Source organism: Sitophilus oryzae, unplaced genomic scaffold (genome assembly GCF_002938485.1).
Source record: "Sitophilus oryzae breed Bouriz unplaced genomic scaffold, Soryzae_2.0 scaffold_73_pilon_pilon, whole genome shotgun sequence".
Lineage (NCBI taxonomy): Eukaryota > Metazoa > Arthropoda > Insecta > Coleoptera > Curculionidae > Sitophilus > Sitophilus oryzae.
This window is the reverse complement of record NW_022147351.1, coordinates 20,636-46,593: the sequence shown is the minus strand read 5'-3', so window position 1 is coordinate 46,593 and position 25,958 is coordinate 20,636. Positions and strand designations below refer to the sequence as shown.

At 34.1% G+C, this 25,958-nt stretch overlaps 1 protein-coding gene across 1 annotated transcript in view; it reads right to left on the bottom strand.

The window, feature by feature from the left end:
- Positions 1-4,832: 4,832 nt before the first annotated feature.
- LOC115888470 (cyclin-dependent kinase 12-like) overlaps positions 4,833-25,958 on the bottom strand; it is a gene marked incomplete at its 3' end in the record, with an annotated part of 39,741 nt that continues 18,615 nt past the window's right edge. Inside the window, exons 5-6 of the mRNA XM_030908215.1 lie at positions 16,195-16,468; positions 4,833-4,860 (exon numbers count right to left, since the gene is read on the bottom strand). Of these exons, the coding sequence (XP_030764075.1) occupies positions 4,833-4,860; positions 16,195-16,468 (302 nt within the window). The remainder of the gene's footprint in view (positions 4,861-16,194; positions 16,469-25,958) is intronic.

The following is a 25,958-nucleotide window of genomic DNA, read 5'->3' as shown; positions in this document are numbered from 1 at the left end:
CAGAAAAAAAGACCTTCTTCTCAGTTTCAGAACCGAAGCTAAAACTTTTCACCACAGAGCAAAATGAGAGAGAAAAAGTGATATCATATGATCAAAATCATTAGAACAGAAAATCGCAATCCACAGCGAAGTGAGATTCGGACGGAAGTGAATGCAATTAAGGAAGCCTGGCATATAGCGAATAGATGGCGCTAATAAACAAGACAAGTGAACTGTAATAAATGAAGTTTGACATTTAGCGAATAGATGCGCTAATAAAAATTAAATATCGAGACAAGTGAGCTGTAACAAATGGAGTTTGGTATCTTTGGCATCTAGCAAATAGATGGCGCCAATACTAAGAAATTTAAATAAAAATAGATTTTTAAATTCAATTTTATTAAAGGGAATAAAAAATGCTACAATACTCAAAGAAATTTCCTTAATGGTTTAAAATGATTTTTTCTTCTTATAGTACCATCTTCTAATGAAGTTTGGCAACAATCGCGGCAAAACATTGTCTGTCCTATGCAGCTCGAAACAGTTCGTGTGAGTTCAGTCCAGTCCAATCTCGTATGTTTTTTAACCAAGAATGCATGCGTCTCCCAAGTCTTCTTCTGCCTTCTACCTTTCCTTCGATGATTAACTTCAGAAGCTTTGCTCTACTATTCCGCATGACATAGCCCAGGTATGCTGTCTTTCGTTTTTTTTTATACTTGTCAGTAATTCCCTTTCCCTGCTAAGCCTCCCAAGAACCTCTTCATTGCGTACATGATCTGTCCAGGGTATTTTTAAGAATCTTCTGTAGATCCCCATTTTAAAAACTTCCAATCGTCTCATGGTGTTCACTTTAAGTGTCTAGATTTCACAGCCTTATAAGAAAATTGAGTATACATTATAGCTTTTGTTCTAAACGCGATGTAACCTCTAAGTCGGGGTCAAGGTCCGATGTTAGCCAGGATCCCAGATATTTAAACTTATTGACCGTTTCTACGCATTGTCCGTATACTCGTATGTTGGGTGGTGGAATATTTCTCATACATAACGACCATTATCTTGGTTTTTGCCGTGTTTATTTTAAGGCCCAATGGATCTCCTTCCTGAATTATGTCGTCTAGAAGTTCTTGAAGAGCCTCAGTGTCTTTAGCGATAATCGCAGTGTGTGTGTCGTCTGCATACCTAAGGTTATTAATTGGGACGCCATTTATTTGTATGCCAATGCCTTTATCTTGTAGGGCCTTATCGAATATTATATATCCCGAATATATACTAAATAATAAGGGAGACAACGCCCATCCCTGGCGAACTCCATACTCGTTGTATTGGTATTTATTTTGTTTCGTCTTGCCCTAACTTATGTATGTTGCCTGCTTCCAATGCAGTTTTTTAAGAATTGGATGTCGTTCTTATCCAGGCCTTTTTCTTGCAAGATGTTAAACAGCACAGTGTGTTCTACTTTATCAAAGGCCTATTCGTAGTTCGTAGTCGATGAAACAAATGCATACGTCTTTTTGTTGATCTCTACATTTCTGTAAGAGAACAGACAGGCCAAACATTGCTTCCCTGGTCCCCATTCCTTCTCAAAATCCAAATTGTCCATCGTCTAAATCATATCACATTTTTTGAATATTCTGTGTTGAATTATTTTAAGTAGTATTTTTATCTCAGCACTTACGACCGAGAAAAATCAGAGATTTTCTTTGATTTAAGTAAGAACAATCTTCGGATTGTCACGGGGTTTTTGACAGGGCCCTGTCTCCTCAATGAACACCTCAGTAGATTGAAGCTAAGAAAAATGAAAGAATGCAGAGTCTGTGGGGAGAATGGAGAAACACCAGAACACCTCATTACTGAGTGCGCCGAGACGACAACCATTCGTGCCATAAACTTTGGTACGACTGATATTGGAGATGAAAAACTTCTATTTGTAAAACCGTCTTAGATACTAGCTTTTGTCAAAGCCCTGGGACTGTATGATCAATTATAACTCAAGAAAGGGGCTCACAATAGATCTGTAAGGTCGTGGGAATTTTCAATGTGACGTTTTGTTGCCGATATACCATCATCAACGATATTTTTTATAGAGATTTGGATTTATAATTTCATTTTTTCAAAACCTATGACCTCCCAAATACAGTTATGTAGCACACTAGGCTGGTTATTATTCGACTGTACTATAACGTTTTTTAAACATTACCACTGCGAAGGGCAGCTTTTCATCGGTAGAGCAGTCGTGGATACGTCGTGGAGAAAAAACTAACTAACAATAATAAACCAAAAAATATAAATATTGGGCGCCAGGCATGAACAGAGGTAGAAAACACAGCCTGTATATTACTTAAAACTAATGACTATATTTATTCACGATGGACTCCGATGGTAAATAACATTGTAAAATTTTAATCATTATAGTGGTTGTAATGTCGACAAAAGTTATGTTAAAAATAGTACTAAATATATGTTCAATGAAAAAGGCTATCGAAAATTACAATATAGATAAAGCTATAGAAAATATATAAACGGGAGCATTACTTTATTTGAATTGTTATATTTTATACGATGTTAAATTTGAGATGTTGCAAGTCGTAGATTCTAGAATCGATGTTTGGTTATTCATCTGTTGAAATCACGCAATAGATATATACAGAAAGTAATACTATTACAAGATATGTTCGTAATGAAACCTAAGATCTAAATCATATTTTAAATACTAAACCGACATAAAAAGGTTAACCACTAGACGTAAAGTCTGTACGATATTATTCAAGACTGAAAATGTAAAACGTAAAATCTGAACTTAAAATTAAACATAGCTGCTTGTTCTTTAGACAATCCTGCTTCAAACAGTACAGCATGAGTTGGGCTTGTATCTCTGCACTCCCTCTCGGCTTCACCGTGGGTCAATACAATGAAAGGGGTCAGAACGAGGACACCAAGAACCAATATAGCCGTAACTATTGACTAGGCTTAAAAATAGGAGCAAAGCAGCATGGGGCTTACGCTACACCCACACTGGGGCAATCCAAACATAGGACAAATCATCCGTACATGGGAACTACACCCCTACATAGAATATCCGTCCATAGGACACCTGTCCATAGGATACTGTCCGTACCTTGGAACACTACCCGTGCCTTGGACCCTAAAAATATGAAACTCGTGTTTAAAACCTATCAAGGTGTAATAAACACAATAAACCTACCTCGAAATACTTCCGAGGGCTCTATAATAGAGAAAGACAATTGTCCTTTTTTCCATTCAACATTCTGGAGGACAACAGCAAAAGAACACCAACGTGCCAGCAAATACCAAATACGAGTTGAGTTGAGCCAATCCAAAACTCTACCCTAAAAATACTCAGTAATAATATCGAATCTAAAAAGATAATATCTCATCTTTACCTGTTGCTTCGAAATAGCAGCCGATTCAGATTATTCAGCCAGATTTAAATAACGATGTACTTAACAGCCGTTAAACGGTAGCCTACTAAAATGCCGTTAATAGATATTGTGAGGTCGTTCATGTCGGCGGAAAGTAATGCCTAGCCATAAGCATTTTGCAAGAGTCCCTGTGGCTCCGTGGCTGAGACTATCGCTTCGTGAGCGAATGGGCCGGGGTTCAAATCTCACGCCGACCAAGACTTTTTTATATTTTTTTTGCTTATAGCGTGATCTTATTGCATTGGTTTCACTCTTTTTGGTTGGATTGGTTTAGTTATTAGGCGGGTTGGTTAGCGTGGTTATTTGGAGGGTGTTAATTCATTGGTTAGTTGGTTATTTGGTGGAGTTGGTTGGTTTTTACTAATTTATATTTGTTTTTTAATTTTTTTTATCAGTGTCGAGGTTAGTTGCGTTGGTTAAGTTGGTTATTTGGTGGGGTGGATAGCGTTGGTTAGTCCTTATAAAATTCCTATATTTCATAAAGCCGTCAAGTACGTCACATCAACGACGTCATACCTATTAACGGCATTTTAGTAAGCTACCGTTTAACGGCAGTTTAAGTACAGCCTTTAAATAATTACCATTTCTCTAAGCCGGGTTGCTGATGGCGACAGCTGGCAAACCAAAGATGAGGTTATATCGCGGAGAGCGAAACCTTGTGAAACCATTGATCCACAGAGCAGTGAAACGATAACAGGGTTGTCGACTAGAGAACGTAAAAATTACGCCAAGCGTGTCAAATAAATTATCAGGCCTGAGCGATACGGAATACGATGACGATACGCCAGACATTATATATCATACATATATAAAAGACATGTAAAGCCGGGTTCACATATGTAGCATCTTCGTGTATCATATCTCCGTCGCGTTGCACCAACATGTTTCATGATCGCTAGTTTGGACGCCGAATTAACGCGATCATATGGTACACCTTTGTGATACCGTATCTGATACATGCCAATCGAATTTTTGGCGCGTATCTTAACACTGCGTATCGGATACACGTATCCACGATCTGTCATTTGGACGTGTTTTTGATACAGTATAACGATACAATTGACTTGATACGCCGTGACCCGTCTTGAGGCGGTTTTTCTCCGATCATCAAAGGGGGCTTTGAGGGTTCGCTGAGAAGAATTGATGAACATGATACGACGATACAAGGTGATTTGTTGTACCGTCCATATACAATGATACGCACGCTTGTACGCTGGTACGTATGAATTTTATAAGTATGGACGCTTACTTTGGCACGATATGCATATTCAGTCGACACAGCCCAAATAAACGTCCATACTTACGATACAAGCTCTTGATACGTGATACATGATCCTGATACAATAGAGTGCTACATATGTGGACCCGGCTTAACGAACTAAAAACGTTACAGTACTAATACTATCTACTTACCGTATTACTTATAGCTGTCATCCAATCACTGAAACAAAAACATAAAATTAATTCTTGTCGGAAAATTTAAAATATTTTAAAATAAACATCAATACACGTAGTATCAATAAACGTTTTTCTCCAATCAAAACACGAAATAAAATAAAATAAACGTGTACATTGTATTGTAAATATAAAATTTGAACGTAAAATAAAGCACAAAGCGATTTGTACAAAACTTTTGGAACGAACGGGAAATCAAAAAAGAGATAAATATTGTCGCAGTTCTAAACGTTTCAGCCACACGTTTCGCGAATTTAATAATACAACAGTAAATATTTCTCTTTATTGTGTTTGTAAACGGGTGAGGCTGGTTTGCAGACGAGAAAACACGAAAGCGAGAACAGGAGATATTAATTTAATAAAAAAGAACTAACAGTCAGTTGTTTTATTTTGTTCATTTAGTTCGGAGAATTAAATTTAATGTTTCTCTATATTTTTCTATGGAAATAAGCATAAACCTCAAAAGATACGCCGTTGAAAATATGTGTCTTTATTATTTTATTTCGTAATTTCTCTATTATTTGATAAGGTTGTATTTTTACACTTTTTAAATATAATTTGAACGACACTGATAAACCCGAATTTACCCAAGTAACATTTTTAGACACAAAATCGAAAGAACATCTCTGCTGAGAAACATTGCGAAACAGTTTCGTCACATTTTTGATACATACAGGGTGAGTTTCCTACGATGTTATCTATGGGTATCTCAGAAACTACTGGAGATAGAGAGTCGGTTAAATGGGGAAAGAATTGCAGTTTTGTGGGGTCATAAATATGCGCCTTTCAGATTTTTGAAAAAGTTCATGGCTTACTAGATATTTCGAAAAAAACAAATTTCGGCTATTTTAAAAATTGTCCCTAATTCCATTATAAGCTATTTTAGACAAAAAGTTTTCAGATAAAAGTTGTAGATAATCACATCCTTAATGAGACTGTCTCCTCCGTTTTTTTCTAAAGCCTGTCATTTTTGACATATGACACAAACATATGTTTTTTTAAATGGAAACCATAGTTGGCAATGACTTCATGAAAAGCGCCATTTTTTAAGCTTTTTAGTGATATAAGCTATAATATCTTTTCTTCGAAAAATTATTTATTATAATTATTGATTCCCCAAGTTTGTTGACATACTCTTTCCTTAATATTTTTATTCAAATATTTCAACAGATGTTATCATTGGCCGTCTGAACAATGAAGGAAAATTTTATTTCGATTTTATTTTTTTCCCACTGAATCACTCGATACCAATTGTATGCATATTTTTAATCGGATTCGAACACTCGGCGTCATCGGAGCTTTCCATCGGTTTTATTCGCTAAATAAAAGCTTTCAAAAGCAGAATTAATTTAACGCAAAAATTGGTCGCATCCAATTTAACGCTCTCCGCCAATCGCTGTCCGCTGCAGGGTCTATCGTGCTGCAGGTTGCGTAATAAAAATTAATAAATGCTTGTATGTGTACAGTTTTATATATTTTTTTAAGAAAAATAATGAATTATTTATATTATAAATACAGGGTGATTTTTAACCTATACGCATAAACTTGGGAAATTATTGCTGAGGTCAAATAATGACTAATAATGAAAAAAAAGTTAGTAAAATATTTTTTTTATAACTTAATATAGTATAAATAATGATTAATATGCCAAATACTAAAGTTTGTAAAAAGCTGAGTTTACGAATTAAAGTTAATATAATAAGACTTGCTAAAAAATTCATATGAAAATACGGCTCAAAATAACAAAGATATAACACTTTAAATTTGACCAAAAATTTCTACATTGCTTTTTTTGCATCTGAATGTAAATAGATAGTTGGGGACTTAATTTTTTACTTGAAAAAATCCTAAAGAGTCCAATAATTTAGCAAAAAATTGCTTAAAAAATCATCAAAATCGGCATCAAAAATTTAAGCTGTCCGTTTTTGATGTATCGATCAGTGCATAATATGCAGTTATTGATCGAACATCGCATATATTTGAATTCGTACGCTAACATTTACGAAGGGATACATCAGAATAGTAAAATATAGGTCAACGACTAAAGTTTCTGAAACATTTAAATTGATTTATTATCGAGAAGGGATCGACTAGGGGCCCCACGTCAATCCTCGTCTATTTCTTTAGTGATCTCTGGTGAAATGTAAGCATTGGGGAATTGACCACATTCCGACCACAGGCGGAAAAGTTTTAGGATATACGACGTCAAATATTCAGACAGTTTTAAACTTGCTTGTTTGTTTTATTCAGAATCTGTGGTTTTTTATTGTTTATCTTTTATTTGCAGCCATATACCGGGTGTTTTTCGAAAGTAGCTAACCCCTGTAACTATTTTATTATTTCAGATAAAAAACGAAATTTAGTATATGACAAAAATTGGGACTGATTGACGTATTCAGTTAGTTTAGTGAACTAGAGGAAGACCAAACCTGAGATGGGACCATGGTATTAGGAAATTAGCAGGGATAACTTGGGCCGGCATAGCCAACAATAGACAACAATGGGCCCAACTACAAAGAGAGTATCTAAACATGTGAGGAGGCCACACCATAATTGGAAATGGTTGAATGGGCTGGGAATGATGATGATGATGATGAATTTCTGTTTCACCGGAATGACTACAACTTTTGATTATTAAATGGTACCCTCGGTAATTTTATATACTTTTTTATACCTTATTCGATAGAAAATTATATTTTGAATAGAATGGCAAGATAGTGTTACGTTTTTCGTCGGTTCCGTGTGGATAGAAAGTCTAATTTATTTAAACACAATTTATTTTACACTAAGTAACAAAACAATAACGATAAAACTACTTAAAGAACTATTTACAACTTATTTACTATTTATCTAACTATTTATCTAAAAGGAATTTATTTTGAATTTAGCGCGGTAACTGTACAGGGTGGGTCAAATTAGACGCTTTTAAATGGAAACACCCTTTTCTATAGGAGATAGACGAAAACTAATATCGGTGTCTGCAGCTCAATTTTCATCAAAAACATGATGGTGAAAACCGCACATCAATATCTGTTACCGTTTAGGAGTTACGGGGTGTTTTTCAAAAATGTGCATTTTTAACAAATCGCTGTAACTTTTTTGCTATGGAAAATTTTATATTTCTATGAAAACATTTCCAAAGCACCTTTTTACGTAGAATTTAATGGTTTAAGTATAATTTTTTTAAAATTAATAATTTAAGAGTTATCAACAGAAAAAAATATTTTTTATTTGGGACATCCTCTATATTTTTAATTAACTGAAAAGAATTTAAAATTACCTTTCCAAAAATATAGCACACTTGATATTTTGTTATAATCCCCTTCGAAATACAGAATTTTCAAAAGTTCGCCACTTTTAACTAGTAGGCTTTGGACTCCTTATTAATGATATGCCCTTAATGGAACTCGAAAACATATTTTTCCAGCAAGACGACGCACCGTCTCTGAACACTGAAGTTATCAGCAAATTTTTGCAGCCAATTTCAAGAATAATTGAATAGCTAACCAAGATCCCAGCCGTTGGCCGTCGATCCCGCCTGACATAGTGCCCATGGATCTAATCCTATGGATATATTTGCGGAAGAATAAAGGTTCATTATTCTTCCGTATAATCTAGACAAGAATTAGAAATACTTACCAGTTATGAAAGGGTATCTTTCACCCCCACTGAGTTAATGAATTCCGTGAGAAATGTTCAAAAACTGCCCCGTCTGTCCATAACAGAAAACGGTCGATATGTCGAACACCTGTAGCAAAATCTCATGTCCTGGTTTGCTATTTATTTTTATTGTTATTAGATATAATTTAAATGTGTTGATGTGGGTTAAATATATTTTAAATTTTTATAAAATTCTGCATCTCTCATAGCAAATATTATTTTCGTTTTAATTGATGCTCACAGCTAGAATTTTTTGCATTACAGCCGGTGCAAAGCCTAATTATTTAAAGCGGGCGAATTTTTATATACTCTATATTTCGAAGAGGAATCGAGCAAATTATCACGTGTGTTATATTTTTGGAAAGGTAATTTTAAATTCTTTTCAATAAATTAAAAATATACAGGGTGTCCCATATAAAAAAATAAATTTTCTGTTGATAATTCTTAAATTATTAATTTAAAAACCATTATACTGAAACCATTAAATTCTACGTAAAAAGGTGCTTTGGAAATGTTTTCATAAAAATACAAAATTTTCCATAGCAAAAAAGTTACAGCGATTGGTTAAAAATGCATATTTTTGAAAAACACCCCGTAACTCCGAAACGGTAACAGATATCGATATGCGGTTTTCACCATCATGTTTTTGACAAAAATTGAGCTCCAGACACCGATATTAGCTTTTGTCTATCTCCTATAGAAAAGGGTGTTTCCATTTAAAAACGTCGAATTTGACCCACCCTGTACACGTCGACCGATTGTTTCTATCTCTCCTTTGCCTCGGGTTATATACCCACAGCTAAACAGTTCTCGAATAGTCCATTAGATCATTAGGTGCATAGAGAAGATTTAAAAAGTTCTCGTATGTACGCTACTAAGGTCCGACCGAACCTGGATTTTTATTCTCGGCCGAGATCGAGAGAAAAAAAAATTCTCGGCCAAGAACGAGACCGAGACACGATGCGATATTTATTCAATAGTTTATTTTATAAAAAAAATCTGATAATAATGTAATAAAAACTTTATTTTTATGCAGAAACGGTTTTATTGGGATTTAATAGATACTAGAAAATTACTAATACTAACAAAAATTAGTTTTTTAGTCATATTATAGGCTAAAAATGTAATTTTTCAGCATTATATCCTTTCAAATTTTCCAGTGTTTCATCATATTCTTTCTAAATATACAAACATTTTACTTATTAGTAGAATATACGAGTAATTCATATAAAAGCACAATTCTGTTAAATTTGTAAAACTTACATTAATAAGACACTAACATCTAAAATTTTGGCTCATTGTTTACGCATAGAAATACGAAGGTGATTCTTCAGCCGTTTAGGAAATCCACTTCGTGATTCGATCAGATCATATATGGATCAGATATGATCCAGTCTTTTTTTTTTCGACTTCTGACGAGTATTTCATTCATCCACCCATCGATAGATGGAGCGATACGCTCAAAAATAAGCTAATTTGACGATCGTGAGCAATCTCGTCTTTGGGCGATAATCTCGGCCTTTTATATGCCGAGACCGAAATCTCGGCCTGATTTTTATCTGGGAATGACTATAACCGAGACCGAGACCGAGATCTCGGTCGGACCTTATATGCCACCATTCCAGTGGAACTCGATTGTTCTCGAACGCTCGATGAGTCACTACGATGTCTATTCTTTAATGCGATACCTACTAAGGTCATATGGAGGCGGGACATATTAGAACGCGTTAGGCCGAGTCTACACGGGTCCGCAACAATAGAATATAGGAGAAACATTGCAATTTCGCTGCTTCTCAGTATATAAGCTAAGTAAATAAGTTGAAAAAATGTGTGTGTCTGAAAGTTTTTTTCCAAACGTCACAAAAGCATTAATCTTTGCGAGGTGATTGACAATATAAAAAGTCATTTCAACGCCTAGTCCATAGACAAACAAATAAAAAGAGACTGACAAATCCCATGGTAAAGAGTGGGACCGCGTTCCCGTAGCGCAACTCAGAATAACAATTTTGAAACCAATTAGCAGGACCATGGCAGGACATACGTCTTTATTGCTATCTTTCTTTATTATGTGTGCTTTATATGAAAAAGAAAGAGATAAGTGGGCCCAATAGACGCAATGCGCAGATCAACATAAATAGAACGAAATTTTGCGTCCTGAGTTGCGCTACGGGAACGTTGTCCCTCTCTTTGCCATTTAATTTGCCAGTCTCTTTTTATTTGTTTGTCTATGACCTAGACCATAGATAAATGCAACAAGTTTAGATTGGAAAGCCCGTAAAAATTTTGGGTCGCGAAATTATCTTGGGTCGCGACCGTTATACGCGATCTGGCGCTGCTATAGCGGTCGCTAAGAACAACGGCAAACAAAAACAGAAATAATTTTCTCTTGTCAAAGTCAGAATCTTCAAAAATCGTAATAATCTTTCAAAATCTAAACCCCTCTCATTAAAGAAATTCCGAAAAGTGTTTATAGCGTCCATTTTCAAAGTAATTACTGCTATCTTGTGAGTTTAGTTCAAGTTTTATTTACTCCAATCGGTGATAATTGTGAAAAAGTGGCATTAAAAACTTAAAAAGCTGTGCTGTGAACTGTGAACTGCAAAAACCATCGTGGATCGTGGCATAACGTCGGTTTCCAATGTTTCATTGGTATTTCACATGGTACAAAGAATACAAGGTATGATCGATAGCGGCTCCAATTTCGTTCAGTTCGCGCATACCACCTGTGACGTCACTAGGAAAATAATGAATAAATAAAAAATAAAGAAAGTTGACTGGGGATCTGCATTTTTGGGGTTATGGTTAAGAATTGTTTATTTTTAAGACTTTTTAGTTCGTTTAATTTAATAATTACTAAAACCAGCAGTTCCAAAAATATATTTAAAAATAATAATTATCTATTAACATGGATTTGGACGATAGGTAAGAATACTGAATTTATTTCTATATTCGGTATAAAATTGTTTATTAGGTTTTTAGTTTGCGATGTTTATGGTAAATAATTTTCATTTTCATTGCCTCTGAATTCACATGAGGACAGAGTTGAGGATATCTATGGAAAAGTAACCACAAGAGGAATTGTTACATCATTTAAAAAATATTGGGAAGTTTATTGTTTCCCATCGAAAAGTAGAAAATGCCAATGCAGATGAACGTATTGTAATTGTGATAGAAGTAATTCTAAGGGTGAAGTTTATTATAATTAGTGGAAGTAATACCAAGGGTGAAGTTTATTATAATTAGTGACCTCTGCTTCTTTTTATATGTAGAAGTTTCTGGTTTTGAGAATAAATCGGTTGAACGACACCCAAAATTTAAAGGAAGTATTTGCATACCCAGAATATGCCCATCAAGGATTATATAGCTCAAATTTCCTTTAATGGTAGGCAATTATTCAATGCAAATTAACTTTTTAAGTGACTAAAATATTAAATAGTTTACAATATGGTATATCACTAAAAATATATTACTTTTAGGTACAATTAGGGCCCGATACATTTCAAAAAGTAGAATATTATTTTATATTAAATGAGGTATTGTACTAACAATCAATTTATATTAATAACGGAGATTAAAAAATACAGAATAAATAGTTCTTTTTTTATACTACAAAAATAAACTATAGAATACAACAGTATTTAAAAAAATAAATAAAAAGTGATGTTCCGGCCGAGATTCGAACTCCGGTCTCTCGCTTCCTAGCCCGACTCCTTATGCACTGCTCCACAGTAACTTGCTTAGCGATAATTCAATGACGGTATATAAACAAAAAAACAGGTTTATAACAATATCTTGACGATTTGAACTGGCCCGCGGAGCGTGCTGACCAATAGCGCCTGTTATCACCTGTGACGTAGCGACCAACCTGCGCAATATCATACCTTGTATTCTTTGTACCATGGGTATTTCATACATGCGTCCTCATATAAAATAAAGTTTCTTGTATGCAACACACTGTATTTTATTTATAAAATTAAACGAAATTAATAATAAATTTGAATAAACAATATTTGGCGATATTATTCCGGAAAAAGCCGAACCGCTCCGAAATTTTCAAAAGTTTTGGGTCGCGACCGTTGCAAGAATAGCGCCAAATAGTGTTTACATTGTCCTTATGGGCACTTTCCAATCTAAACTTGTTTCATTTATCTATGGGCCTAGACATAAAAGTAAAGCACTTTTACGTCTAAATACAAAAGCACGAAAATATATTATTAAACTGATATAAAGTGTCAAATTCAACGAGCGTAACCATAGTTTCTCGATATATAATTACATACAAGGCATACAAGGTATTATTTTTAAATCTTTTTATATTATTTTGAACGTTAGAAATTATTTAAAAAATTATTTGTGGCGTTTGTAAAAAAATAGCACGTTCTATTCGGAGTAAAAATGACTTTTTGTGGCTAGCCTGTATGTCACAGTACGGCCTCGGCACAAAAAGTGTCATTTTTACTCCTAATAAAATAATATACTATTTTTTTTTCATGTTGGGACCCTTTTTAATGACCCAGATTCATGAAACATCCATTATATTGTTCTGTCGTTAATAAATTAGGTTTTCTGTTTAAATTCTGAATTATAACGTGATATTTTCCTTTAAAAAAATATCTGTAATGCAAACAAACTCTAGGCGTAGTCGTAAGTTTATAATTCAACCTACATAATGCTGTAAATTGCATCATAAAGTGAAGTTCGTTAGAACCCACATTATAATTTGCAACTTTTATTATGTACTCATTAAGCTATAGAATATTATGGAGTAAATATATTTTATCCACCACCAGTCGTCTATAATTTGATTATTATACATGAGTTTATGAAATAATAATAATATTCATTATTCACTAGTGAATAATGGTTTCATTATTCACCGCTTCCACGGATATCTCGATCCAAACTCCAAACAAGAGCTGTCAAACATTACCATTAATATAAATAAATAATTTTTGTTTTAATAAGTTAAAGCTAAATTAGTTAGCTACCTACTTAAAGAAAATTTCAATGTTTTGTCCCTTGTGACTTACTCGTTATACTAAATTTTTTTATAGTCCTGGATAAAGTATAGTATTCTACTCGCATATAATTGCTGTTATTCACTTGGATGATTTATCATATAACTTCATCCTCGTGAATAACAGCCACCATTATATGCTCGTTGAATTTATTATTAATATACAGGGTGTCCCAGAAATAAGTGCAAATATTTTAACTGGTAGTATAGTTCAACCCCAGAAACACGCCTATGAGGTTTTTTTGTGAAAAAAAATGTTGAAAATTAAAAATTTTTCTTGACATTTTTCGGGAAATTTGAAAAAACTTTTTAGTGCCACTTGTTTATTCACCTGAGATTTCCCTACGGTGTATCTAAACCTTGCAGTGTTGCAACCTCCTATGTTATCCACATTCTACGTAGTTCGGCGCAACATAGTTCTACATTTATAAATTCATAGACAAATTTCTACTCAAAAAATTAGGAATGTTAAATTTAATCTTTTATCAGTGCTCATTATTAATAATTATAGAAAAAAAAAACACATTAATTATTTTTAGTACTTACCCTTTCAATGAAAACTTAACAAAAACCACCGAAAATTAACTAAAACATTACGTTTATGACGTTTACGAAAATCTTTGTTATGCTGCAAAATAACTTTATTTTGGAATAAATTTAATAAAATGATTCATATTATTCACAATCAGGTCACAAAAAGAAATTCCTAACATGTTTATCGTAATTTAGAATTCAATTCAAGAAATTTAGAAAACAGCCCAACGAATAATAAGTTCATTTTTGTTTTGTTTGTTTTCTTTCCTGTTTCTCTGTTTTATTTGAACCACTGTTTTATAAAACACCTTGAAAAGCGCACATTACTTTGAATACCTTTCTGAATGAATAAATGTTGAGAATTATTGTCTCTTATCGCCACTTTACGAACTACTTTCAATCTAAGAAAATACATGTTTCACTCAACAATTATTGACAACGTATTTTGTTTGTTCGCTATTTTTTCGATGTATTTCGACAATTCCATCGACAGCCTAACCGTCAACCAAGAATTGCCGCGTGTGAACCGGTCCTTTGAGTCGCCGGTCGCCGCGCCGTCGTGGCGGGCTTGCGTCAGACGACGATGTTAAGCAACGTTGCCGTAGTTACAACAATTTCAAATTCAAGACATTCGAAGCAATCAAATTCGTATTAAATTTTAAAAATAAAACAGAGAAACATGAAAGGAAATAAACAAAAGAAAAATGAATTGATTATTCGTCGGGCTGTTTTCGATGTATTGAATTCTGAATTACGATAAACATTTTAGAAATTTCTTTTTTGTGACCTTATCAATAACCAATTGATTTGTGTTATGTTTGTTTTCTTTCATGTTTTTCTGTTTTATTTTTAAAATTTAATAAGAATTTGATTGCTTCGAGTGTCTTGAATTTGAATTGTTGAAACTACGGCAACCTCGCATGACGCAAGCTCGACACGGCGGCGCGACAAAGGAGCAGTTACCAGTGATGCGCCGCTCTCTTGGCCGACGGCCGACGCGACGGTTGCGCTGTCGATGGAATTGTTGAAATACATAGAAAAAATAGCGAAAAAACAAAATACGTATTTAAAATTGTTGAGTAAAACATGTATTTTCTTAGATTGAAAGTAGTTCGGAAAGTGGCGGTAAGAGACAATAATTCTCAACATTTATTCATTCAGAAAGGTATTCAAAGTAATGTGTGCTTTTCAAGGTGTTTTGTAAATCAGTGGTTCAAATTGTGATGAGGCCTATATGAAAATAATGTGTTAAAAATGGGGACTGTTATTTTAGTAGTTATTATAATAGCATGTAGAAGTAAAGCAGCACAGTAAAGTGTATTTTAGTTAAGTGTATATCGAAAAAAAGAACTGTCACAGTTACATCGATCTGTCATAAGTATCTTTTTTAATGTTGGGTAAGTTTTTTAATTTAACTTTTTTAACACATTTTTTAACACATTATTAAATATTTAACTTTTAATTTATTTTATGTAATAATATCACAATCTTAAAAATGTAATGCATCTCTGCAAACTCCTCAGGTGTATTGTGATTTTATGACTTACTTTTAACATATGCTTTCTTGTCCCTATGGCAACACAATGCGTCGAATTAACTGAAATCCGGGCTTGATCCGGGTAATTGGATGTAGGTGGCGATATCTGCCGGCGGTTCTCAAAATGTTGCGATTATTTTTTTAAATTTTCAAAGTTAAATAACTCGTCTATTTTCAATTTAATTTAAAAATGGTAAAGAGAAAATATGTTTGTTTTGACCAGATCTACCACCTCTTAAAATATCTGCACTCATTTCTGGGACACCCTGTATAGTTAATAATACACGTAGCTAGTTTGTGTCTAAAACACAATTTTAATTAATCTTTCAATTTTTGAAGAAAATTCTGGGCTTTTCAACACTAAAAGAAAATCTACAAAATAGAAAAATTATTTTTGGAAGTTACTCTGTTGCCAAACGGATACAATTTGTCAGTGGTATTTTACTAGTAAAACAAATCTGCTTCTTCGACAAAAAATGCTTAAGATTTAGGAGGTATCAGTCGTCAAAAGCAAAAAGAAATACAAAGAATAAACGAAGACGAAAGAAACGAATATTAAGCGGAAAACTTACTTAATTTCTGCAGGTGACTGTCCCATCAGCCAACAGACATCGTGCATCGTGTTGCATCCAACCGCCAGAAGCTGACCTATGTGACAAGCCCTGGGGAACCTAGGTTTCCTGGGTACTTGTCTAGTGTACTCGCCTACCGCTAACAATTCCGGTGCTTCACTGATCCGTACAAATCCTCTGGGGCGACTGAGGCTCTTGTCTGCGAACCAGGCTAGGGTAGAGTCTTCGTAGAGCACTACCCATTCCTCGCACCAGCCCTTGCAGAAAAAGCCACCTGAAAAAAAATCATTTAGGTAAATAAATACGTATTAAGATCGGCAAAAAAAAGTTTTTTTTTAATTTCACTAAAAATGAGTTATTTGGGTCATAAATGACCTAAATACAACATATTTTCATGGTGTCTGTCTGTTCGTCTGTCCGTCTGTCCGTCTGTCTGTAACACGATAACTCAAAAACCGCTAAACTGATTTTAACCAAATTTGGCACAAAAATACTGTGGGATACGAGAAGCTGGCCATTAGTTTTTGGTGGGGGTGGGGGGTATGGGAGGAGGTTAAACATTTTAAAAAATCGCAACCCTAAAAACTAACTAAAAATCACAGGTAGCTAGTAGCTAACGAAACGCGGTTTTCAATTAACATTAGGAATAATATTTGCAACAAAATTTGTAATAACATCAAAATCAGTCAAAGACACAGTTTTTGAGATAAAAAAAAATTGGAAAAATTCCTTTACTTTGAAACTAAAAGAACTGCCTACCAACTTTTATTGACATTTTAATATGGGCGGCTATACGTGCCTCCCGATGCCAATTTTTTTTCTATATAAACACATAATATAAAAAAATATGAGTGGTATGTATCTAAAGAGAACTCACGCCATACGAACCAATAGTTTGGATAGGGTATCTGCTCAAGTCTATAAATAGTCTTGGAATTGATTCAGTTTTGACTCTATTTAGAGGAGGAAATTTTAAAAGTATGTGATATAATTTTAAAAAATGTCTATACCTATGTGGCGGATTCATCTTTCCAAAAAAATCCTTTATGGATATTTCGCCACTACACTGCAAGAAAATCTACAAAATAAAATAATTATTTTTTGTAAACACTTCTGCGTTAAACCTAAACGGACACTGCTTGCCAGAAGTTATGTTTACAGTAATACAAATTTGCCTAACAAAGAAAAAAAAATGCTTAACGTTTAGGAAAGTTATCTCTTTCCGTCGTCGGAAGCAAAAAAATACAAAGAATAAAGAAAAAAAAACTATTTAAAATATTTAAATTCAACTATTCGAGAACACTCTACTTTTTTTAAAACAGATACGTCTACAAGAAACCGTTGAGCGTCATATTATATACTGCTATTACACTATACTACCCCTACTATACTATATATTATAAACTGCAACCAACAGATACTTCTGCAAAAATACCACAACTTTTATAAAGTTTTCGGAAACTCATCAATGTACCATACCATCTCATAGTAATGTCATACCATCTCAATAGTGCCAGGAACTTCACCCTTTTGATACCCTCGTTTGTAGAACCACTATCCCTCAAAGAAAACACTACCTTATTGATCTTAGTAAGGTTAAGAACTAGTTTGTTTGAGCAAAAAACAATGGACACGCGTTTCGTTCACCATGTTGGCATTATGAGCAGATGAATAAAACTCATTTTTTTTGCTGTTATAACACCAAAGGGTCCATCCAAAACCCAATTGTAATCTTGTAGTATGTTTGAACAAAACCATTCTTGCACTTTGTTGTATGTGTTTTCCTTGCTTTCTACATCATCCAGACTTCCAGCAGCGACATGTTGGACGTGCGATCTATTCCTAGCTCCCAATCATTTTTCCACTATTATTCTATTCTGTCATTTGAACGTCTTTTCAAATATTTGAATAGATAAGTACCGTATGATCGAAAAAAAAACGACGTCCAGTTGGCTTAGAAATGACGATCGATGACATTTTCCATATAATTTTGCATATAAAATGACAGCGATCTTCATTTTATAGCCATTGCTGACGCCGTTTTTATTCCATCTTACGGTACGTATCTTGATCTTTTTATTATAGTTATTCTACGGCCAGATATTGTTCAAAATATAAGGTTATTATTAAGATTGTCAATGGTTATTATTTAATTTAAAAAAAGGAACACAAAATATAAGTAGCGTGACCCATTTGTATAACTAATTCAATCAGTGGTAAATTTATTTTCGTACTAAATAAATCTGTAAAATACTAATTAATAATTTTATTATTAATAAATTATACAGGGTGAATCTTAAATAAGTGCAAACATTTTTAGGGGTAGTATATTACGACATTAGAAATATATACGTCTAGAGTTTTTTTTCGAAATTTTTTTTCAAAATTTGGAATTTTTTGAATTTTTTTTTATTTTTTTTTAATTTTTAGTTAAAAAACATAATATCTTCATAATATGGCAACATAGATAGAATGTAGAATGTTTAGGAGGGGAGTTAATGACCGCGACCTTACAGATTGTGTGTTCCCCTTTCTTGAGTTATAACGAGTTATAACTCATCATACAATCTCAGGGCTTTAACAAAAGCCGGTATCTGAGACGGCTCCACAGAGGACAGCTCTCCATCCTCGACAACAGCCGTACCAAAGTTCATGGCACGAATGGAATGATAAGGTGTTCTGGTGTTTCCCCATTTTCCCCACAGAATCTGCATTTGCCGTTGTTCCTCAGCTTCAACCTACTGAGGTGTTCGTTGAGGAGACAGTGTCCTGTTAGAAATCCCGTGACAATCCGAAGATTGTTTTTACTTATATCAAGGAAAGCCTTTGATTTTTCTCGGTCGTAAGTTCTCAGGAACTTTTTCAAGTGTCTTAGACCGTTCGAGGACACTCATTCCAGGTTACGGATGGAGTCATCTAGATTCTTCAGTTCCGCTTTCAGTTGGTTCCCGCTTGGAAAACAGAACGGTTCTGGTCCAGTTAGTGGAGTATTTGCTCCTTTTCTAACTAGATCATTTGATTTTTCATTGCCTTCTATTCCTTGGTGAGCAGGCACCCAGAGTAGGAGGACTTTATTTTCTTTACCTAATTTGTTGAGCTTCTCTAGGCATTCTTTGACCAACTTCGAATTGATCGCTACTGAGTTGATCGCGTTTAGTGCTGCTTGACTATCGAATAGGATGGCAATTTTTGAAGGAGGTTTTTGATTTCAGAAAAAAGCCAATATCGACTCTGAAATTCAGCACAGGATTAGCAGCGCCTCAAGAGCATTCTGGAAATTAAGGTAGGGTCTTCTACAATCATGACTTGAGTACAAAAACGAAACTTGCAGTAACCGAGCAATAATAATCTCCACCATGTTATATAGAAGCGAAACCTGGGTGCCGTACCGCCAACACATGAACGCATTAAACAAGTTGCAACAGAGACACCTTAGACAACTCTTAAGAATCCGGTGGTTCCATCATGTCTCAAACGTATCGGCTCTTGAAAAAGCTAACTGCGAGAGTATTGAAGTCATGGTTACAAAATCCCGCTTAAGATGGGCTGGTCTTGAATGCAGAATGCAAGAAAACCGCATACCAAAATCCCTGCTTTACGGTGAGCTTGTAGACGATAAGAGGAGGCCGGGTGGACAACTCAAAAGGTACAAGGACATTTTCCACGGAAACTTAAAGAGGATTAACATGCAGAATGAGTGGGAAGAAACAGTTCACAATGGAGAACAGTTCAATGGAGAAGAATTGTAAACTCAGTTGCAATTAAACTCAATGCAAACAGCGACAACCAAAAAGTAAAGAGGCAACAAAGCAATGAGATTTTTGAATGTCTGGAGTGCGGTAGACAGATAACATCACGTATCGGGCTTTTCAGTCACAGAAAAGCTCATGAAAGAAAACCCCTTGCGTGACCATCTTCTGATGCGTGTCGAATACTCGTCAGCGAGTAATGGCAGTAGTAACCGCAGGATGGCAATTTCCGGTTTTCGATAGTTCCTTATCTAAGATAAATTGTACGCATCTTTCGATGACGTCGGCAACATAGGTAGTAGATTAAATTTACAAGAAAAAAAAAACAGAAAAGATCATGTGGTTCTCAAAATTTAAGCGAAAATATATATTTTTAAATTTTCATAGTAAAATATCTCGGTTATTTTGGACTTATTTGAAAAACGGTAAAGAGAAAATATGTTTCTTTTATCTAGATTTACCAGCCCTGAAAATATTTGCACTTATTTAAGACTAACCAAGTATAATAGTAATTTTACCCAATATTAACCATTATCTAAATAACTATCTCATAAAATCGAATCAATCTTATAACGTTCCGGTTATAAAGCACCTAATTTATAATATACAGGGTGTCCCACAAATGAGTGCAGATATTTTAAGGGGTGGTACATCTGGTTTTTGAGTCGCACCTCAGGTATGCCCTTCCATTCTGGGGTACGTGTTGTGCGGCTCAATTTGACCGCATTTTCAAGCTCCAGAAGAGAGCTGTTCGATATTCACTGGGACTAAACAGCAGAACTCATTGCCGGGGCTTTTTTAGAGAATTAAAAATATTGACTCTTCCTTCCTTATTTATATTTGAATCCGTTTGCCTAATACGTAAACATGTACCAGCTTCTCAAGAAAGGCCATCTCACACTTATCCACTCAGGAACGCGGAGCAAGATCTTTATCTACCTACCCCACGCTCAGAGTTAGTTAAAAGTTCAATATTATACAACTCGAAAAAAATGCACAATCACCTGCCATTTGAAATCAAATCCATAACATCATTTTTATCATTGAACTCTTATTTACTAGACAAGGCTTTCTACGCCGTAAATGAATTATATTTGAATTGAAAATCGAATTTGATCTTGAAAACACTGGTCTAATGTTTGCTATTGCTATATTTACGAATGACATCGAAATTAATTTATTTAGAGGTCATTGATATTTTGCTATAAACTGGCTAAATATTTTTGAATATTATTTTAATTTTTTTTGTTCTTTGACATTGTAAACATTTATATATGTTTATTTTAACAATAAGACTGACAATATTATTTGTATAATGTTTTGTATTATCTTTTGTTTGTTTGTTTGTGTACCTTGTTTTTTTTTTACTTATTTTGTTAGTTTACCTTTGTCCACAAATTTAAAAAATTTTTGACAATAAAGGCATTTATTTATTTATTTATTTATTTATTTAACATCATCGTCTGACGCAAGCCCGCCACGACGGCGCGGCTCAAAGGACCAGTTCACACGTGGCACCCTTGGCCGACGCGCGACGGTTGGTCTGTCGAAATACATCGAAAAAATAGCGAAAAAACAAAATACGTATTTAAAATTGTTGAGTGAAACATGTATTTTCTTAGATTGAAAGTAGTTCGTAAAGTGGCGATAAGAGACGGTATTCAAAGTAATGTGCGCTTTTCAAGGTGTTTTGTAAATCAGTGGTTGAAATAAAACAGAGAAACATGAAAGAAAACAAACAAAACAGAAATTAATCGATTATTCGTTGGGCTGTTTTCGATATATTGAATTCTAAATTACGATAAACATTTTAGAAATTTCTTTTTTGTGACCTGGTTGTGAATAATATGATGAATCATTTTCGTAAACGTCATAAACGTAATGTTTCAGCCTTTTAGTTAATTTTCGGTGGTTTTTGTTAAGTTTGCATTGAAAGGGTAAGTACTAAAAATAATTAATGTTTTTTTTTTCTATAATAATTATTAATAATGAGCACTGATAAAAGATTAAATTTAACATTCCTAATTTTTGAGTAGAAATTTGTCTATGAATTTATAAATGTAGAACTATGTAGAATGTGGATAACATAGGAGGTTGCAACACTGCAAGGTTTAGATACACCGTAGAGAAATCTCATGTGAATAAACAAGTGGCACTAAAAAGTTTTTTCAAATTTCCCGGAAAATGTCACAATGTTTCAAATGTTGAAAATTTTAAATTTTCAACATTTTTTTTTCGCAAAAAAACCCTCATAGGCGTGTTTCTGGGGTTGAACTATACTACCAGTTAAAATATTTGCACTTATTTCTGGGACACCCTGTATAACAAGTCCGGAATGGAGAACTTTAGATTTATCTACTAACCCGTAATTGAAGCCCTTTCAGTTTGTTTAACTGATTTTAATAGGGACAAATCAACGGATGATGGGACGGTAGGAAGTCTAAAAGGGTCCGCTTATAGTCGGGCTTTTCGAATAAATTTACTCTTTGCTTTTCGGATTTTAACCCGTGCATGATCTGGAATTCATATTTAGCAAAAAGTTTTGAAGCGTTTTGACGTAAACTTCTGTCGAAGAAATCCGGATGTTGAATTTATAGAATAAACATTGCAAGAATAAATTTGACAAAAACTATGTCAATATTATCGTTGTGACTTGTTTATAGCTTGCTGATTTAAGATTCGTTTATTTTATTTATTATAAGTTTTTTTGTTTATTTTATTTATTAAAAGTTTTTTTTGTTTATCAGGTACTTTGTGAATGCAGTGAGTTGTATATTGGAGAGATGGAAAGTCTATTAAATGTGTGATTTAACGAAAATAAAAATCGTGTCTAGGATGTTCGAAATTTGAGCCTCATCATTAGAATTTTGGAAACTAGAAGAGGTACGATTTCGGTTAATACAGGTAAATAGCCCAATTTGATGCTGATCAAAATGCCACCTTAAAAGTTTATAAATTTGGAATATGTATTTCGAAAAAAAGCGAAAAAAATATTCGAAATTATATTTTGATTTTTAGGGTTCTGTATCCAAAGGGTAAAAACGGGAACCCTATTACTAAGCCCGTGGTTACATTGGATGCGTGTCCGTTCGTTTTTTTAGTCGTACGTGCTCGGACGTGCACGCAGCAAAAAAACAAACAAATGGTATCTACGCAGGCGGTTACACTGCATCGGAGTTTGCGCGTCTGTGCACGTACGTCGATTTCCGTTGGTCGAATGAAAACAAACTGGTTTGTTTTTTTTAGGTACGTGCACGTCCGAGCGTTGGAATTTTTATATCTCTAAACCCAATACATTCCCGAAAAATTCGAATTATTTTGTGTAGATACCAGGTTTATTTTTTATTTGTTGTACCTTGTTGAAATATAATTTAAATATAAAATAAACATATTCAAAAAATTTGACCGGTTGCTGTTTTAAGTCACGCTGGTTTTTTACCTTATTCATTTTCTTCGCATTTTTTTTTCTTGGCAGTATAAATATATTCTATGAACTAACATTTATTCTTCTGTTCATAATTAAGTTATTTTAACCATCTAAGACTCCTCACGCAACAGCATTAAATATAAGTGGAAGCGTCCGTTCATTGAGCCTAATTCGCACAGAGGGACACACAATGAAACGCGCATGTTCTAAGTAACCACTAAAATAAATAGTCGTGCGAGCTATATTACGCGTCAGAGCTCGCACGCTGGGTTAAAAAAACGCAAACGGACCCGACGTCCAATGTAACCGGCAAGGGCTAAGACTTCGTGCTGGTCTCGTGTCGGTTCGGCATCCGTCTCGCGCCGTCGATAAAAGTTGCTCTATTCACTGTATTTATACAGATTTATATTATCTTTGATTTTTTTTCATTTGTTTCTGGTTCAATAAATCGGAATCTCGCGTACTTGTCTAGGTGACGTAGTTTGGTGGGCGCATAGAGGCACGCCCAATTATTGGCCTCAATTAATTTTGTGCACAGCGCGGCCTCTCTCTATTTTATTAGAGAGATATCGGAAAACCGAATCGCGTCATCCAGTATTTACGCGTACCTATCATGGTTACGATATGACGTTACACCCGCTAATAACGTTAACGCCTGACGTAATACGTGGCCTGGATCGACAATCTATCACACTAAGCGCTGCTTTTCTAAATAACCTCTATGGAGTAGTACTGTTAATCATGAGCTTAATTGGGCATGTGCGGGTATTTTACAACCGGAGCCGGCCGGTGAGATGTTTTATTTTAGTATGGTTATGTTTGAATTGTTTTGAATTAGTGCTTTAGTTTTATTAAGAAATTATTAAAAAACAATAAAAAAAAAAAAAAAATTAGTTTTAATAAATAACTATGGCCTTTTAAATGAGATCTCTCTCTCTCTCAGTACTAAAAGAACTCATCAGATCGACGTCCTATAGGTTAAGACAGCAGTGACGATAACCCTTCTCCTAAGAAGAATATTGTTGCTTCGTTGGGCTTAAACACCCCTTGGCAGACGTTTGACTAACTTTAAAGAATGAATTATTCACTGTTAAGCCTTTCCGTTGTATATGACAAATAAATCCTAGTAAACATAAGACAATTTCCAACAGTTTTCTAGAACTCTCAACCAGTTACCGGTATAAGTTTAAATAGCGAGCGCGGAACTGCGATCAGAATCTTTTCCGAGCCGTTAACTACTAAAAGCTGTAACGCCGCCACATCTGGCTCGGCGGTGCACGGGCGCTATATCGAGGAGCGCGGATCAGGGAAATTTAAGTGTACAAACGCACTTTAATTGCCGCCCGTCAATCCGCACCATGATGTGACGTTGAAGCTTAACGAAGAGAGTTAATCACACTTACGTAAAGGAACATAATAGTCACCCTGGCCCCCTCTCCCACTCTCACACGCTCACATGGCACACGCTATTCCCTCGTCGCACTTTCTCGCGATATACTCTCTTTACGCGTTTTAATTAGTTCATTTTAGCGAGCTTATTTTCGCGCCACAGGAAATCTTGACTCGTTGCACACATCGTCATTAATAAAAAACAATTTTATAAAAAAAAAAAAAAAAAAAAAAAAAAAAAAAGGATTTTTTTTTTATTATTTTCTTGTTTCTCACTTCCACTTCTACCCTAGGATACCTATCTGTGGTTCTATCTATCTTATGAACCGTTTATAGCTAGACAGTTGAAAATTTCACATATAATGTATATCATGTGCGCTGGATATAAGACAATACTAAAACAGAATTTAAATAATCATGTTTATTAAAAATACAAAGTACTTTCACTTAACATTATCTTTTAAGTAAAGAATTTTACATCTTAGGTATATTCTTTTCAAAAGTCCTCGCTAGGCACGCAGTGAATTTAAAAGCGTTAAGGAACTTTACGCATTGCTAATGACGTTGGAAAGCCGCTTTAGTAAGGGCAGTAGTTCGAATTCTAGTCAAAGGGCGACTTTTACTTTAATCGTTTTTTTTTAAGTTATTAGCTCATATATTTTTACTTTATAAAAAAAAAAAAAAAAAAAAAAAAAATACAATTTTTTAGTAATGTGTTTCTTTATTTTTTGTTTAAATTACTATATACGCGATATTCAAAATTTCAGCATAAATCGGGCAACAAAAGATATTATTAATTCAATATCACCTAATATAGTAATAAGAATCAATAAGTAATTAAATCTAATTAATGGATATTAGATATGGTATAGAAGCTCCTCATCACGTCGCGACAAAGTCCGGACTTACGCACATTGCTAAACCATATTTTTTACTTATTAAAAAAAAAAAAAAAAAAAAAAAAAAAAAAAAAAAAAAAAAATATTTCTTTAAATTTTAAATATTTTTTTTTTTTTTTTTTTTTTTTATTTATATTATATACATAAATCAAAAATTAGTTGATTTAAATAAGAGGGTGAAATTCTATGATTCGCAAACTTTTGGAAGGGAATCGGACGAACGCCAGGAGCGTTGCGTGCCTAGTATCTCGATCTGCTACAGTTCAGAGCAGTGGTTGTTATAATTTCAAAAATATAATA